Here is a 17,111-nt window from a genome sequence, read left to right on the forward strand (position 1 = left end):
AGTTAATTCAACTTTATTCTATCATGGTAGAAATGAAACACTTCATTTTCCTACTTAATTATATATGCAAGTTACGCATAAAGGTAAAAGTGAACTATATTTAATTTTTTTAATATTAAAAAGGTAAGAGAAGTAACATTTGGCATATGAGTGAGTTGTGAGTACATGTGACATACTTCCTCCGTTCATTTTTACTTGACCCGCTTTGACTTTTTACACTACTCACCACCTCTCCTTTGACCGTCTTTGGTTAATGATATGTAAGGAAAAATATATTCATATGATATCTTTTTTAATTCGTCTCAATAAGTATTATCGTAATATACAACTTTTATAAATTTTACTTATGAAGAATTAAAGTTATTGAATTAAATTTTGCATTGACAAGCGTGATAAAAAAAACAGGTCAAATAAAAAAGAACAAAGAAAGTATGAATAAGTTGAGAGGACATATGAACGGTTGTAGTTTAAGCTTTTAAATACTAAGTATAGAAGTGTAGATATAGATTTCCAATACTTTTTATCTCCTAATTCCCAACCACTTTGTAAGTTTGTCTTACTAGAGATCTCTCTCTAACCTCAAATGCATATTTATACATCTAATTATTAGTTTTAAGAAATCTTTAACTTTCTTAATTCCCGTGCAAAAAATAGGCATGCAATAAGAGGACGAATATAGTACTGTTGAAGTAAGATTTTTGGAACTGATCAATACTCAATTTCAACAAACGAATTCACCCTACAAAAACTTTGCTGCAGCAAGCCGGCAACAAGTGAATTCTTTTCGACTTAATCCTTCTATCCCTTTTAAGCTTGTCCAAATTGACAATACCATGAATGGTAATAACAAGGAACCACACTTTCAACTCACGCATTGCTTTTAGCCCCCATCAATTTTTATCTGTTAATGACACTTGACTAAAACTCAAAACAACTTGTAAAAATGGCTGGGTAAGAAAATTGGGATGGAGGGAGTAAGTGATTGAGAGCATGATAAAAATTGATCTGAAGGTACATTAATTTTAACTCTACATACTCATCCCAAAGAAATGTATATCAATCCAACCGTAAAAGCGAGGTTGCTCACACCGAGAGAAAGAAAAAAAAGATACCTCTAGGACATCTTTGATTCTTATATAAGATCCATAGAGTACAAATCCAAAAAAAGAAGCAACAAAAATCCCAGTGTGTTTAAACATAGTCCCTAACTTAACGGTTGGCCTTGGCAACTCTTTCAATTTCATCTTTCTTCTTGATAGCATAACTGCAGGGGAAAAAAAAAAATTCAAGAAAAAATAATAAATAATCCGTAAAAGACAGCATATGATGAACATTGAGCTGCTCTGGGTATCTTTCTACGCATAGACCGTAATAAATAATCTTATATATGTATAGGATTATTATTACTATGTAAGATAATATATTTCCTTGTAAAATACTTAAGGTATAGTGAAGGTATCATTTGTGTCAAAAAAGGTATAGCAAGAATGGCGGTAGACAATATCTCTGGCGTGACATAGAATGAGCATTTGCTCAACTCCTACCAGCCACCACATATTTACTTCTTATGCCATTTTCAACAATCAAGATTGTACTGTGAGCAACAATTAAAATCATTCAAACCATGACATTTTAACATTGCACTCAGCATGTCAAGAACTGTACAGCCAGTCAGCAACCTGATACATCACCGAACATATACTGCTTAGTGCTTACTATAGAGCATTCATTAAAAGAGGCAGATTACCTGTTGGATGAACCCTTGGCAGCATTGATGAGTTCATCAGCAAGGCACTCAGCAATGGTCTTGATGTTCCTGAAAGCACTCTCACGAGCACCAGTAGTAAGAAGATAGATTGCCTGATTAACACGCCTTAGTGGAGAGATATCAACAGCTTGACGCCTCACAACACCAGCAGAACCAATTCTGGTTGCATCTTCTCTGGGTCCACTGCATAACACAACATGGTTTCAGTAACAATAAGGGTATTATTGTGTTTAAAACAACGTTACAAGGTACACGATTCGATTCGAAACGTGGTACGGAAACGGATACGCGACACGCTACCCGTGATGAATTTGGTACGAAATAAATAAAATAATAAAATATATGGGTGATTTTTATTAATAAGATATTGATTTGGAAAACAATATAAAATGTAGTTGTATCTTAGGAATTTATGTGGGTTGGTTAAGAAATAGAGTACATAATATATATAATATAAAGCCCAAAGATTTAAGCCCATTTGGAATATAACCCTAGCCGCCACCCTATGTAGTACAAATAAATAAATAATAAATACTCCAATAAAAACAACATTATAAACTTACTGGCTTAATAGTACTACTGGAGAAAGGAGAGAGGAGAGAGGAGAGAGAAAAAAAACTACTCCTAATTCCTAAGATATATAAAACCAGAAGAGAGAGAAAATGCATTGGAAATATCGCAAAAAACCATTGAACCCATTCAGTACCAGAGACGCCTCCTTCAGCGATCCAGGTCGTGAACCCTAGCGACTCAAGTCGCGTTTGTTCCGCGTTCCGATACGCGCGACTCAGTTCGCGGTTCGTGGATACGTACCGCGAACCTTGTAACGCTGGTTTAAAACAATAGAATAATGAAAGCTAATGAACAATACCAACATTTAATTCGATATTCTAAATGTCCTATGTATGTAAAAATGGTGCAAAGCAAACAAAAAAGAGCCTACAGAGAAGGCAATACAGAAGGGGGGTTTTCTAATACCTGTTAATGATGGCATCAACTACTACTTGAATGGGGTTCAAGTCAGTCAAGAGATGGATGATGTCCATGGCATGCTTAATAATGCGAACAGCCATCAGCTTCTTTCCATTGTTGCGTCCGTGCATCATGAGAGAATTGGTCAACCTTTCAACAATAGGGCACTGAGCTTTCCTGAAACGCTTCATTTGATATCTTCCAGAAGTGTGAGGGACGTACGTGGCATGCTTAACTGCAGTCACTCCGATGTAATCAGCCAAAGCAATGTCATGGACCTACATATCAAACCAAGGGCCTTCTTAACACATAAATAAGTATAACACGCAACAGAAAATAATAAAATCCATCTATTGTCAATAAACACACTCCTTAAGAGAGAATTATATTCATCTAATCTAACCACATAAGAACCAAAATTATGCAGCAATAGCAGCAACTTGCAACCGAATACAATATTGCTTATGAATTCTATAACTCTACAGTCACACACCAATTAAAATCAACATAGTACTCTAAACATGATACAGCAAGGTCATAATGAATTCCAGAAACAAAAGTCTTATTGCTACCGTGATTAGAACTTGTTATGTAACAACTAAATTAGGACAGACAAAGTGCCTTCATTCCCATTTGCGTGACAAACAAGAAAATAAGTATGACAAATACATACATTGCATATTACTATACCAATATGCTTGGAAAAAACAATTGGAAAGCCTAAATTACTCAATCCCATAATTGAAAAATCTGTAAAATTTAAATCATCTCAAATTACTAAAAGTATACAGAAAGCAGCTAATTCCAAATAATTTCAATGCAAAAAATCAATAATCAGCATGTTAAAACAACAGCAAAATAACTAACAATCTTAAAGATCCAAACAACTTAGGAAACTGTATATCATCAAATTAAGTCCAAATTCAAGCCTTTCCGGCTGGAAGCCTTAAATAAAAGTAAACTCATTTCACAAAAACATACAAATTAGTAGGAACTATCAAAATCATACACTTCATAATTAATGATCAAAAAGGAGGAGATCAACAAAAATATGAATAGGAGAGAGAAGATTACGAACAGTGACATCGTCAAAGCTCCATCGACCGAAAAGCTTGACCTCATTTTGCAAAGGATCGGGAGTCTCAACTGGGACTGCAACTTCTACCGCCGCCATGGTAAGAGATTGAGCAGAGAGAAATTAAAAGCTCGAAAAACGCCTAGAATTCCAGGCTTGGAGGTAACTATGGAATGGTATATCCAACAGACTCTACTATCTGTTAATTAAGAATGAGTTAATTAAGCAGACTCTACTATCCAACAGAGGAATGCAAACTCAGATGGTCAGATATTCAGAGAGAAATCACAAAATTGCAGAGATTATCAACTATCCCAGCACTCAACAACTTTCATATAAGTGACACAGAAAAAGAGAACTTACAAAATATGTGTTGCACAACAGAAAATCAACACAAACAAATAATCACGATATTCCAACAGAAATTTACCATAAGAGCAACATAAACATAAAATGAACTCATAAACGCAAATGAAAAAATCAAAACACAATGCATATGAAATAAAATCAAAACAAAACAAGCTAAAACAATACGCATATAGAGTAACATAATTACATAAAAATGAATAAAAAGGCGAAAAATAAATAAAACTCAACAAAATTAAGTAAAGAGAATGAAATAACCTCATAAACAAAACGCATGCAATGAATTGAAGAAATAATAGAGCAACATGAATACATAATCAGATTAAAACACAACAGAATTAATTAATGAGAATGAAATTTTTAGATAAATTACCTGGAGATGAAAGATTAATGAGTTTGAATCACCAATTTTAATGGGGAAAAATTGAAAACAAAAGAGAAAAAAAGAGAATGAAAGCGGCGTAAAATACAGGAGTTTTAGGGTTTTAGTCTTTAATCAGTCATTCAACATTTTCGCTGGTGGGCTTGGCCCACATTTATATATTATGGTTTAAACTAATTTAGTTATGCGGGTTTGATTTGGGTTGACCACTTAACCCTGACGACCATGCCAAATTTGTGATCACAATTAATTTTTATTTATTATTTTTTGTATTTGAAAAATGTGATCACAAATTTTTTATATGCAAGATATAGATTAAAAATAAATGGAACAAAAATGTTAATTTTATAAATCTTCAACCCTTAAAATGTTTGACCTTGTTCCCTTATGAACAGTAGCAACATGTGCCAATTGCATGTGTGAGAATGCTGACGTGGCATTTTCTCCTCCCTTCATTTCTTAACTATCTTTTCAGTTTTCACTTTCCTCTTTCTTGATATCTCTTCTCTGATATTTTCTGTTTTTAATCTTTCCCTCTCCCTCTTCTCCTCTATTTGCATTCTCTCTCCACAATAGTGGTCAATGACAATGGCTTTACTTCTTCTCAAAATGAAGGCCGGTCGATCACCGAACCTTATTTTCTCGTACAAAAGGTGCTCAATATTTTCCATTTTCACAATTAAATAAGGATTTATGCTATTTAATCTAGCGATGTAACCCTACAAGAGAAAAATTGTGATTTGAAGGTTGAAGATAACTTGATAAAGTGATACCAACAAGAATGGAGGTAACAAAGCTTTTAATGAGGAAAAGCCTGCAGCCTGCTCCGGTGCTCCTACTCACATTAGTCTCAAGTTTAAAGTTTAGGTAATTATTATTTTTTTTTTTCCAATATTTCGGCCTTTTTTTTGTGTGTGAATTTATATTTTTTTTTATGCATAAACAATTGCCTTTTCACTATTCCCTCTCTTGATAATTGATATACAGTATATCTCTGTTTTTAGCTTTCCTTTCCCTCTCTTCCTCCGACCTTCAAATCTTTCTCTCCTTGGAAACTGAAATTGATATACATTATAACTCTTTCTCCTCAAAATTCTCTCTACAAATTCAACAATGGTGGCGCCACAATCCACAGTAAGAGCACTGCCGGCAGAAGGGTTGAGATGCTCAGAGGGTTGATTCTGGTTCTCTTGTCTATCTTTATGCTGTCCTTGAGTATGTCGCTGCTGAGGTACCATTTCCTCACTCCTCTTTCAACTTTCCATTCAATTTTCTGAATTTTTATTGAGTCATATAGGTAGATTTTTGGTGATTTTTCTAGATTTATATTTGAGGCTTTGACTGTCTAGATCTTTGATTATTTTAATTTGAATTTGAAATGAAATTTATGCTTCTGTGTATGATTTTTGATTTTTTTCTTAGGTTTTTTTCTTTCTGCTAATTTTATGGCTTCAACGACTTGGGTATTCTGAAATTTTATTATGACAATTTTTCAGATACCTGTTATCTTATCTTGTTCAGATTAAATATTGATTTGATTTTATATTCTTCAACTTCTGACTAAGATTATATTCCTCAAAAAAATTATGTTTAAAGTGAAACCTCTTATTTAGGATTTGATTTATGATTTCTTGAATGATTTTTGTTTGATTTTCTGTGAAATTAACTACATTAATTTTCAATTTTGGTGAATTAATTGTGATGAAATGATGATATCTATGTGAACCTTTTGTTTGATTTTTCTTATAATAGGTGAATGGGTGAATCAACAGGTTCCGGAAATGGCGAGAAACACAGAGAGAGACAATAAGACTGAAGTTTGCTTTCATCATTATTTGAAATGCCAAGTTTGTAAATTTTTTTAACTAAATGCATTTGCTCTATTTCCAGGGCAGTTCTCAAGATACTTCCATAGAAGTTGCTGTTGCTGTTAAGAATTTTCAGGTAACACGTGTGGCTGAATCCTGATATTTATGACTTCCGATATCTTTATTGTGCCATTTTTCATTTTATCTTGTGAACGAGTTTCAATATGTCATGTCAAAGTGTAGAGAACCAATTTTAGAGTATTATAAAACAATTTTGTTCGAACAAAAGTTTTTGAATCAAAAGTTTTGAATTAGGTTATTTAGCTGCCATATTAGTACAGGAAAGAAAAATTATGCTTTGATTAGCTTAATTATCAAAGCAAGCATAAGCTCTAATTAGTTTTTGTTTGGGCAAATTCTTGGGAAAGCCGAGTTCTTGAATCCCAGAGGAAGTGTCAAGGACAAGATTGCTGTGAAAATCATACAAGAGGTAATTTAAGCCGAGTTTTCATGCTATTATGCTTAATTGATTGTGGTTCGTGTGGATTTGAGTCTTGCATTTTAGTATTTTGAATGTTCAAATATTGGCAAATTTTATGAGTATCTCATATATTATGTGTGTACTCCTACATGTTGTTGTTGGGCTAAGATTAAGTATAATCGACCCCCTTATATCCTACTTGGAGCGGGAGTATTAAACATTGAGGTAATGATGTCATTGTTGTTAACCTCGGGACAAATATTGGTATTTTGAATTATTGTTGTGTGATTACATTTTGTTAAAATGAGCATAACCAGCAAGAATTTGGGGGATAAAATTAGTGGTTATTTATACAAATGACACTGCAAATAAGATGAAGTACGATGATCTTTTCCCTGTTGAGGCTAAGAAATATGGGTATGATCCTAAAGCTGCTAAATTTAAGTCCGCTACATTTAAGTACTTGACTGGATTATTAGAAAGACATTGAACTTTATTTTTTTGCTTTCATTGAGTTCATCAATGCGTTAAGATTTGTTTAGTCAAGTTTGATCCTACTTTTGGAAAAGTAATCATTAAGAGCCAGTTTTCTTGATTTCAAAAATATCCTGCAGTATTTAGGATAGATCGGTTGTTGGCATATGCCAAAAATAAGTGGATAAAACGCAAAGAATATCTTATTGAAATTGTATTTATTTTTCATTATTTGAAAGCAAGGCTGAAGAATTTCACAAGTTTGGTTGTTCTGATCCTTGTTGGAAAGCAGCTAAAAGTTGAATGAAAGCTATGCATAACCAGCTTGTTTCTCTCTGCAAGCTTCTCATTTAACCTTTTTCTGGTCAAGGTTTGATATCTTTGACCAGCTTAGATTCATATCCTCTATCCATTAGGCTTAAGCTATTTTACTTCTGTTTTGATTATTAGTTTATGCGTATAAATTTCTCCACATGTTTTTTACCTGCAATTTGACGAATCCTTGCCTCCTTGGTGAAATTCTACCTGATGCACTAAAAACTTATAAGTTGAGTATAGATGTCAGCACTAGCAGTCTATCATACAGTTATTCAACCCTCTGAATTTTAGGAGTCACTCTTTTAACTCCATGCCTAAGTTGATTATTGAAATGTCATGCTTCTGTTATTCAACCCTAACTGTTTGCATTATCCATGACATTGCATTGTTCAAGAGAGCAAAACTTGTGATTTTATGGAATTTATTTGTGGGTATACTTTGATTGTTTTGCAAATATCAGTTTAAATTCACGAGTGAAGTTTAAAAGAATGGTTTTGGACAATAAGGGGTAATTTTCTTTTTAATTTCTCTTTTTTCATTGTTCTATAGGCATTGATTTCTTGTCTTTTTCTTTTTAATTTCCCTTTTTTCATTTTTCTACTGGTATATATTTTCTTAATGTTTGTATGAATTTGGTTTAATTAAGGTTAGTTTGTTGTATTATATGAAATGGTTTGTGTTCAGGTTCATCGTAGTTAGATATATCATATTGAAAACATTGTTTAATTTGTAGTTGTATCATCCAAGGATATTTTCAATTCTAGCTTCATTTTGGGGCTGCCTCCTATTTCTCACTACTTGCACTTCTCATTGTCATTTGATCATCAATTGAGTGTTTTACACTTTTACTTGAAAAGTCTATGGATTTAAATATGCTTTACTGGAAAAGTCTGTAAAGTAACTTAGGAGCAGATATACAAATGGAATAGTCTTGTCGATTGGCTTGATTTGCAGGAATCTTGTTGCCGTTGCATATGCTATAAAACGGTTTTGTGAACCAATCAAAATATTTACATTCCTCAATCATCACCATTGAATCATACAAAATCTTTACATTCCTTGTGTGTTTTTGTTAATTTGATGAGGATTTATATGAAAAGATTAGGTGTTGTTGGAATATAAGTAGGACCTCTCTACATATGTGCACCCTGAAAAAATATCTTGGAGGTAGAGGGGTGGTTTTTTGTTCAATCGGACTTAAAGATAAATGGTTTGTTATCAGTACACTCACTACATGAATCTTTGCTGGATCACACGGTAGATTTAATATTGTCCTATATAAACTATGTTGTCCAGTACATCATCGAGCTAAAACGTCCATTGGCATCAACACAGTTTGTCTCTTAGTTTAATGGGAACTATGTGCAATCTCTCCATATAGAAATTAAGTAGTGAAACTTCAAGCATTTTTCAACCAGTGTATGAGGTTCGTATCCAATTCAATGTCTGCTTCTTATAAAATTGAAGTGTATACGAGGATAGTCACCAAGGTCTGCTTCTGATAGATGTTTGTTAACTATTTGTTTTCATGACATGTTATGCTCATTTATGAAGTAGAATAATTATCATGCTAGATTGGTGAATGAAAATTACAAGATTTTAGAACCCAAATAGTAATATGTGATTATACGCTGATTAGAATACCAATGAATTTTAGATGGTGAACTATTATAATGAACTGAGAATTTGCAATAGAAAAGCTATGAAATAGAGATGGGAAGGGGTGATAATTATTATTATTTATTTTAGTGTGCTAACTTTTTTGCCCTTGAATATATTCGTTTACAATTCTTTGTTCTCCTTCACTGAAATAATGATATTGTAGCATTCTCATCCTCTTAAGTGTGGGCGTGCAGGGCTAGGGATTGCCCATCGAGTGGTGGTGGCAGGTATCCTGCATAATCTGAATTTGGTAGCTTTGGTCTTCAGGGAGATTGTGATTGTAGCTGTTACTATGAGCGCGCTGTTGGGGGCGCTATGATAGTAGAGACCATTTGGATAACATAGATGGGTATGTGTTCCTGTGATCGTTGCAGCACTGAAAGGTACCCCCACTTGCTGGTGATTGTTATAGAAGCAATAAATATATGGATTAATGCCCCTAAAATGGATGTGGTCGGAATAGAGATATGGAGGCATAAGAGGTGGTGATAGGTATGCTGCTAGTGGACCAACAAGATATGACGAAGAAATCTTTAGAGACTGGGCTTTGGGAGAAGCAAATGGAGTTGATATCATTGTTGGTTTTGCTCCTCTAATGCTGCGCAAACTGTTGTTTATCTTACAAAACCAACTTCTGTATCGTCTTCTACTAATTTGTACTTCGAATTTGCTTTGTCTAATAGTTTCAGGCTTTCAGCTGGAATGCCAAGCTTCATCAATTATTGCTTATGTTGGATATTGTTGCCTATAAATTACATAAAACTATGCAGAAACCATTAGGCTTACAAAGTCATTTTTCCTACTTTACTTACAATTACCTAGCATAAATGATGTACAAAATGTCGGTCAATTCAATGTAATTGACAACGCTTATCATTTCACATATGAATAATGTCTCGTGTCCAAACAATGTTGTCCAAAGCATTTGATTACTACACTTGTACTACTACTTCCGTTACATATTATTTGCAACGATTAGACACTTTTCCTCTCTATTTTATGTCAAATCGTTGCAAATAATATGTAACGGAGGTAGTATATATTTATTATACGGTGTAGTCCATCATAGTGCACACCAACATTATATGGTAACTAACTACACCTTAATGTTACATCCTACAAGTTAAACCATACAATTCCGCGCGCATCGCGCGCGTGGAGCCACCCTAGTTTGATAATATTGGGTATAATCTCTAATTTGTTCCTCTTATTTGATCTCCAACTACTCCATTTTAGCTTTGACTTGTTTCACAAGCGAACTTGATTTTTGATGAGGGTAATCGATGCTTGATCACGATCAAAGATAGTTTATGCAGAATTTTGAATGAGGGGCGATTGATGAGGCTTGATCTCGATCAAATATTGCTGATGTAGACCTTTGACTTGAATTTTTGATTGAGCAATGAGGACCGGCGACCCTTGATCTCAATTAATGACTATTTGATGTAGAGGTTGAACTGCACGGACTTGTGATGCGCTTGATGTAGGAATGACAACGGATTGGGTTCGGGTTGGAAGCGGTTAAATCCGAATCCGATTCGTGTAGTAAACGGACCCTGAACTAGGATCCGAATTCAGAAAAAATCCGAATTCGAGTCTAAATCCTACTCGTAATTTTCTGGTCTGAATCTGGTCCGTTTATTCTAACCTCTGAATGATCCGATTTTTTTTTTTTTTTTTTTTTTTTTTTTTGGTAATGTGTGACATACCTATAATTGTTTACACTGTCATACCGAGTAAAGGATAAGCATAATATATTTAAATTATGAACTAAGTTACATAATAAAATTTTACTATAAAGGAAGGAAGAAAGCAATTATCCCAAGTTATAGAACATATACTCATACTCTCGGAGTCGAATCGTACTCAGTCGGACTTTACATAGGGTCCAAGTCCAATCCACCTCCTATTTGGATTCGGATCTAATTTATCGGATTCGGACTAATTTTAAACGGATTAGGATCAAATTTGTTTTCTTCGGATCGAATCGGATTTGAATTGAACTCGGAATTAATTGTCATCCCTAGCTTGATGTTTTGATGTTCTTTCTTTCTGTATGTTGAGGACCATCGAGGCATGGCACGTCGAATGCTTTTTGTTCTTTTAAGTATTTGAGAGGTTTTCTCTGTATTTTGATTCACCTTGTTTCTTCCCCTCTTTCAAATGAAGCAGAGAGCCTCTATTTATAGAGTGAGACACCCTAGTGATTAGTTAGGGTTAATATGTATTGGTCTTTTGACTTGGTAATCATGACTTATTTATAATAACTTAACCAATTTTAGTAGGTTTTCATCACTATTAAATAAACAATTTAATTTAAATACTTAATGGACTAATTTAATTTATTTCACCCAAATTAAGTACATTTAATTATTTGTCAAATAAACTCGAGTCAATACTTTGACTTTTGACCTATATAATATCTGATGTGGCACTTATATAAATTTACGTGCCTATATGTAAAACCCTAGAAATTCCTTTCCTTTAAATACCCACTTTACTCTTTAAAATACGATTTAGGAATATCTAAGACATTACCGCCACCGTGAAAACGGCTAAGACAACTATCAAAGATACACAACGGAAGACTTAAAATTAAAAACCGTTTAAACAAGTCAACTCAAAAGTCCACCAAACGAAAGTAAAGTTTAAAACCGAAACAAACAAAGTCAAATAAAATCAAACTACAACTTGGAACCATTAAAGGCCCTTATTCAAAACCGTTCCAAAACCAAACCTTTGCGTTAGTCCACACATAAGATGTCATAAATAAATAAAGCATAAAACACATCGTAAACTAATGGAAACTAGCATGATTCACTCTTCACTCATGCCCCATCATGAATATGCTTCAATACTTGAAAAATTTATCTCTACTTGTCCCCACTACTCTCCATTAAAAATGGGTCATCATAGGGCCAAGATAAAGACATGGCTAAACACACAAACACACACAATCAGCAAAGCTGAGTACATAAGCGTAATTAAACACACTAACATGCTTTCACTTATCAACACACACTTACCTCAATGCACCTGTTTACAAGCACACACAAAATCAACAAGAAACTTTAATTAGACACTAAATAATTTATTTAGCGTTGATTACGCATCGAATGTGTTTCCAACTTTACCTCCCCCAAATAAATTGAGGTTAACTGACGCAGGAGCTAATCGTGCAAGCGACAAAACCACTCAAAGGTGGCGGAATTCCTGTGCATAATAATAAATAAAAAGGAATGTACAACATCCTGTACTCCATTAGAAGTTATGGTTAAATATAAAACCCCATAACTCCCCCCATTGTCCATACTCAAGGTATATACGTTCCAAGAGTTTTGGTGCGTAATCTCTTTCAATTTACGTTATTTACATGTTATTGGACCTGGTGATGACTCTCAAAACATAATAAATCAATCAACAATAATTATTCAATCAACCAAACATACCAATTTAATTCTTGAATAATTAGTGACCACATATTATTTAATGTTGAACCCTTTTTAATTCTACCTCAGTGTCAAAGACTTCTTAAATGCATAAAGCGCCAAAAATCCTATCCCTCGGTGTTAAAAACACCTTAAGTGCATAAAGGCACCAACATACAATTTATCCCTTGTGTACATAGACACTTATATAGCTTCTTCCTCATGCTTAAAGCATCAATAAAAATTATTTGAACCATAATAAAATTCCTTTTCAATATTCCAAACATAATTAAACATGTAGTTTAATTAATCGTGCATTCTAACATGCCATAAATAAAAGTGTAATTCAAACACAACATGCCCAAAATATAATTTTCTAATCCATAAACCATCACAAATAATTCATGCTTCACAATTCAATCACCAACACCATTAATTCACAATTCCATACATAAACCTTAGCATGATACTACTTGTAATGGATTGAAATCAAGCCTAGCATGATTCTACATCATCAAAATATGCTAAGTACGCGAACATACCTTGAGTGCGATCTTAAACATAATATTAAGTGTTCTACATAAAAATTCCAGCACTTTATTTTAATTAAAACTTGTTGTAATTAAGACTTAAAACACTTAAAACAAAGATCTAAACCAATATTTATCATAACCCTTCAATAATTCATAAATCAAGAACCTAGGGTTTCAAAAATTAGAGCTTTTTTTTTTAATTAAAATCAAATCTGAAAATTAATTGACATAATAATAATAATCAAACATCAAAAAATCAAATCCCAAAACTCATAATTTACACTTAGATTTAAGCATAGATTAAATTAAAATAATAAAGCTAAGTTTTTTTATACACTCGAAAAAAGGGGGAAAGAGAAGGCAGCCACCGGCGGCCACCTGCTGCCGACGGCTGACGCTGCTGGCAGCGGCGACCACCTGCTGCCGGTGGCTGGCAGCGGTGGAGGGGGGCGGAAAAACAAGGCAGCCGAAAAAAAAGAAAGGGAAAGGGGAAAAGAAAAAGAAAGAAAAATAAGGAGGAGAGAGAGAGAAGTTTACCTTGGGTTTTTCTCCACTCCGGGCAAAGTTGATTTGCCTCATAAGTGGGATATTTATACCCCTTCTCAACCAATCCCTTTTTCCCTAAACTTTCCTCTTTTAGTTTTTCCTAATCCCTTCCCTAATAAAACTTGTTGAAATTAAACTTTCTTAAAATAAAACCCCAACTTTTATAAATAAAGAAATTAAATAAACTTTCCTTTTATAAAAATATTAGTTAAAATGCCATAATTAAAATATTAAAATTATTTAAATACTTTATAAAACACATTTTTTAAATAAAATACGTATAAAAATACGGGGTATTACACTATAAGGCGACACCCGTACAAGTCAAGTTCGTGTTGACCCTAATACATAAACTGGTTGAAATCTCACTCAAAACCGATTTATTTCGGGTGGGTTTTAGTCGATTACCGAGTCAAGTCGGCTTTTGATATCCCTACTCCATAACACACTATTACAACATTATGAACTCAAAACTTTAAAATTTATTTCATCTCATCCACTCCCCCACCACTAAGCCCTAATTCCTTTCCCCACACACTCCATCGGAAATGATGCCAAGAGGTGCTGCAACACGCCCACCGCCGTCAGGCCGCGAATCTCAATCTTAAGCCATTAGCAACACCTCAATTCAGCAGCGGAGGTGTAATACCCCTCATGATAATTTTAAAAGGATTTGATATACTAATCATATATCAATAAGATGCATCTTCCTTTTAGGGAGCTCATATGCTAAGACACTTCTCAATTAGGCATGCTTGGTTGAGAGTAGTCTTGGGATGCTAACCTCCTGAGAAGTTTTCTTGGGGTGCGCATGAGTGAGGATAAAATGTGCTGGAAGGATTTTTTGGTTGGTTTTTGAGGACAGTTATTGGCCCTTGATGCGCATTTCGTTACAATAGTCCCCTCCGTAATTTGTCTGGGTCGGGGTGTTACAAGAGGCCACGATTCTGATGCCAGCCTCTACAGCATTCCTTCATCTTCCTCCTTTATCACCGCCACTAGCAGACGCCCCAGCAACAAACAATCAATGAAAGGATAGTTTAGAAAAAATGATAGGGGCAAAGGAGGAGATGATAAAAGTAGAGAATTAAGAAGACAAATCGATACAAAACTTTTGTATGAGAATGACATTAAAAGTTGAAAAAATGCATAATTACAAGACGAATATCTAAAGAAAATTTAGAGTAAGAGTAAGGAGCACCAAATCCCATGAAAAAGGAAAACTTGTAGGCCACGTAAGAGTGAGAGTGTAAAATTTAAGGAGTGGAGCATTGGTTCAGTAATTCGATTAAACATGTTTATATGTGTGAGAGAAAGAGAAGGAGAGAGAGAGAAATATATAGAGAGAGAGATAGTTCTTGTTTTTGTTTTTTCACAGTATTTAAGAAATAGGTGGAAAAAGTGGATAAAGTACAATTACAGACAAACGTTAGAGAGAGAGAAAATGAAAAAATGTACAAGACATGTATAAAATTTAAGGGTAATTTAGGAAATACAATGAGTAAAGTTAAAAAGTGAGGGTATAATGGTCTTTACATGCTACCCAAAAAAAGAAACAAGAATAACATTTTAGATCTCCAAAATAGGAAAACAAGAACTATATTATACGACGGATAGATTTTGATGAGTGTCATTTATGGCACCCATTTGTTCTCTTTTGGGGTGATTTTAGATTGCTTTTATAGCTCTTTTCATTCCTTTTTCCTTAATTTTTCTCTCTATTTCTTTAGTTTGCGCTTTCCTTAGTTGATTTTCCATTTCATGCATTTCTTGGTTTATTTTGTCTTTTTCCCTTTTATTTATTTGTTTTCTTTCATTTTCAGGTTAAGATCGTTGTCCAAGAATTCCCAAGGTTTATTCCCGGGCTTTGCATTGATTGGGATGCTTAGTGTCTTCCATTTGAAGCCCAAGTATGGAGATGTGCAAGTTCCAAGTAACCTTAGGCCGTGCATTCAATCCGTGGGGGCACCAATTCTGGTGTTGAACCCACCGTCAAGGTGTTTAGAATCTGCCATGCTCCATGTTCATCAAGCACACCAAGTGGAGCGCACGAGGAGCGTCAAGATGAAGGGGAAGGAAGCTGCCCTATTTCCAGGCGCGGGCGCGTGCGACAATGGCGTGGCTTTTGCGCGGTCGCGCGTGGCTTTTGCGCGGTCGCGCCTGTTGTTCCCCCTGTTCCGTACCCTCTTTTACGCGGCCGTGCATCTTCTTGAAGAAGGCCGCGCATGTGCGGGTCTATTTTGGACAATCTAACTAACTTCTCTTTGTTAGTTTTACTATATATGTAGATTTTTCTTCTAATTTTAGAGAGAGAGTAGAATTGGAATTAAATCATATTCTTAGCTTAGTTGAGAGCTTCTCCCTTTACTTTTAGGGTTAGTTTAGGAGTATATTTAGAGAGAGAAAGTGAGGAATTTCAATGGTGATTAAGAGATTGAAGATTCAATGATGACAATTGTGGTAAAGAACTTCTCTATTATCAATGAGCATTTCTAACTATATCTCATTTTATTGTTTTGTTTAATATTCATGTTTGTTTGGATTGATTTTGATGCTTGATGTTTGATTAGTGTAGTTGTTCTTCATATATTGTTAATTCTTGATTTCCTTAGTTGTTAATTGATTAGGTGATGATGTTAGAGTAGTTGTTTGTCTAGGGATTGGGTGAAAATTGTATGATTGATTGATTGTGCTTAATTTAGGGATTATATTGATTAATTGTTGAGATTAAAGTGATTAATGGAAATTGTGCATGTGTGTAATTTGATTAGGCCTTGAGAATTATGATAGATTGCATTGTGAGTCTACATTAATACGGACCATTGATTTGTATCTTGCAATTGTTGATTGATCTTGGTTAGTGATGTTCCTAGTTAGAGTCTATCGTAGTTAGCGCTAGCTAGACCTCTAGGAGATAGCTTGTTGAGCTCTTTTGATTGCTCTTACCATTAGTCTTCGTAACCATTGATTTGCATGTTGTTCCCGAGTTGCTACAATAGATGATTACTTGTTGATCTTCATTCCTAGTGTTTTATTTGTTTGGTTTCTTTGTTTGTTAGTTGTTAGTGTAACCTATTTACCCTTGTCTTCGACCTAGCTTAGGGCCTTAGGCGCCTAAATTGAAAGCATTTGAACATTAGATTTCCTTTGGGTTTGACCCTTGACTTGCCTACTTGTATTTAGGTTTGTTAAGTGTTTATAAATTAATTTTGACCGAGGGAGGATTAGTCAACGACCTAGACTTTTCCCCTTGTCAGAGTATTAATCCTTTCCAATAGCGTGCACTAGGAGTCGTTTG

General features: G+C 34.3%; 1 protein-coding gene and 1 long non-coding RNA gene across 4 annotated transcripts; one reads left to right on the forward strand and one right to left on the reverse strand.

Annotated features, from left to right (window-relative positions):
- Positions 1–979: 979 nt before the first annotated feature.
- On the reverse strand, positions 980–4,689 carry LOC110713442 (40S ribosomal protein S5-like). Its single transcript, XM_021891891.1, has 5 exons — positions 4,555–4,689; positions 3,819–4,014; positions 2,747–3,018; positions 1,748–1,951; positions 980–1,264 (listed from the first exon to the last, which is right to left on the reverse strand). Exons 2-5 carry the CDS (start codon positions 3,912–3,914, stop codon positions 1,210–1,212), a joined length of 627 nt encoding a protein of 208 aa, XP_021747583.1. The 5' UTR covers positions 3,915–4,014; positions 4,555–4,689; the 3' UTR covers positions 980–1,209.
- A 109-nt stretch (positions 4,690–4,798) lies between these two features.
- On the forward strand, positions 4,799–10,191 carry LOC110713443. 3 transcript variants are annotated; one of them, XR_002509923.1, is made up of 6 exons: positions 4,974–5,216; positions 5,310–5,430; positions 5,699–5,794; positions 6,316–6,507; positions 6,800–6,861; positions 9,501–10,191. It is a non-coding gene; the product is annotated as an uncharacterized LOC110713443 (long non-coding RNA). The 3 variants fall into 3 exon arrangements; XR_002509924.1 differs by having other exon boundaries at positions 4,799–5,216; positions 5,568–5,794; positions 6,316–6,861; positions 9,501–10,189; XR_002509922.1 differs by having other exon boundaries at positions 4,902–5,216; positions 6,316–6,861.
- The last annotated feature ends 6,920 nt before the right edge of the window (positions 10,192–17,111 follow it).

Source organism: Chenopodium quinoa, unplaced genomic scaffold, assembly GCF_001683475.1.
Source record: "Chenopodium quinoa cultivar QQ74 unplaced genomic scaffold, ASM168347v1, whole genome shotgun sequence".
Classification (NCBI taxonomy): domain Eukaryota; kingdom Viridiplantae; phylum Streptophyta; class Magnoliopsida; order Caryophyllales; family Amaranthaceae; genus Chenopodium; species Chenopodium quinoa.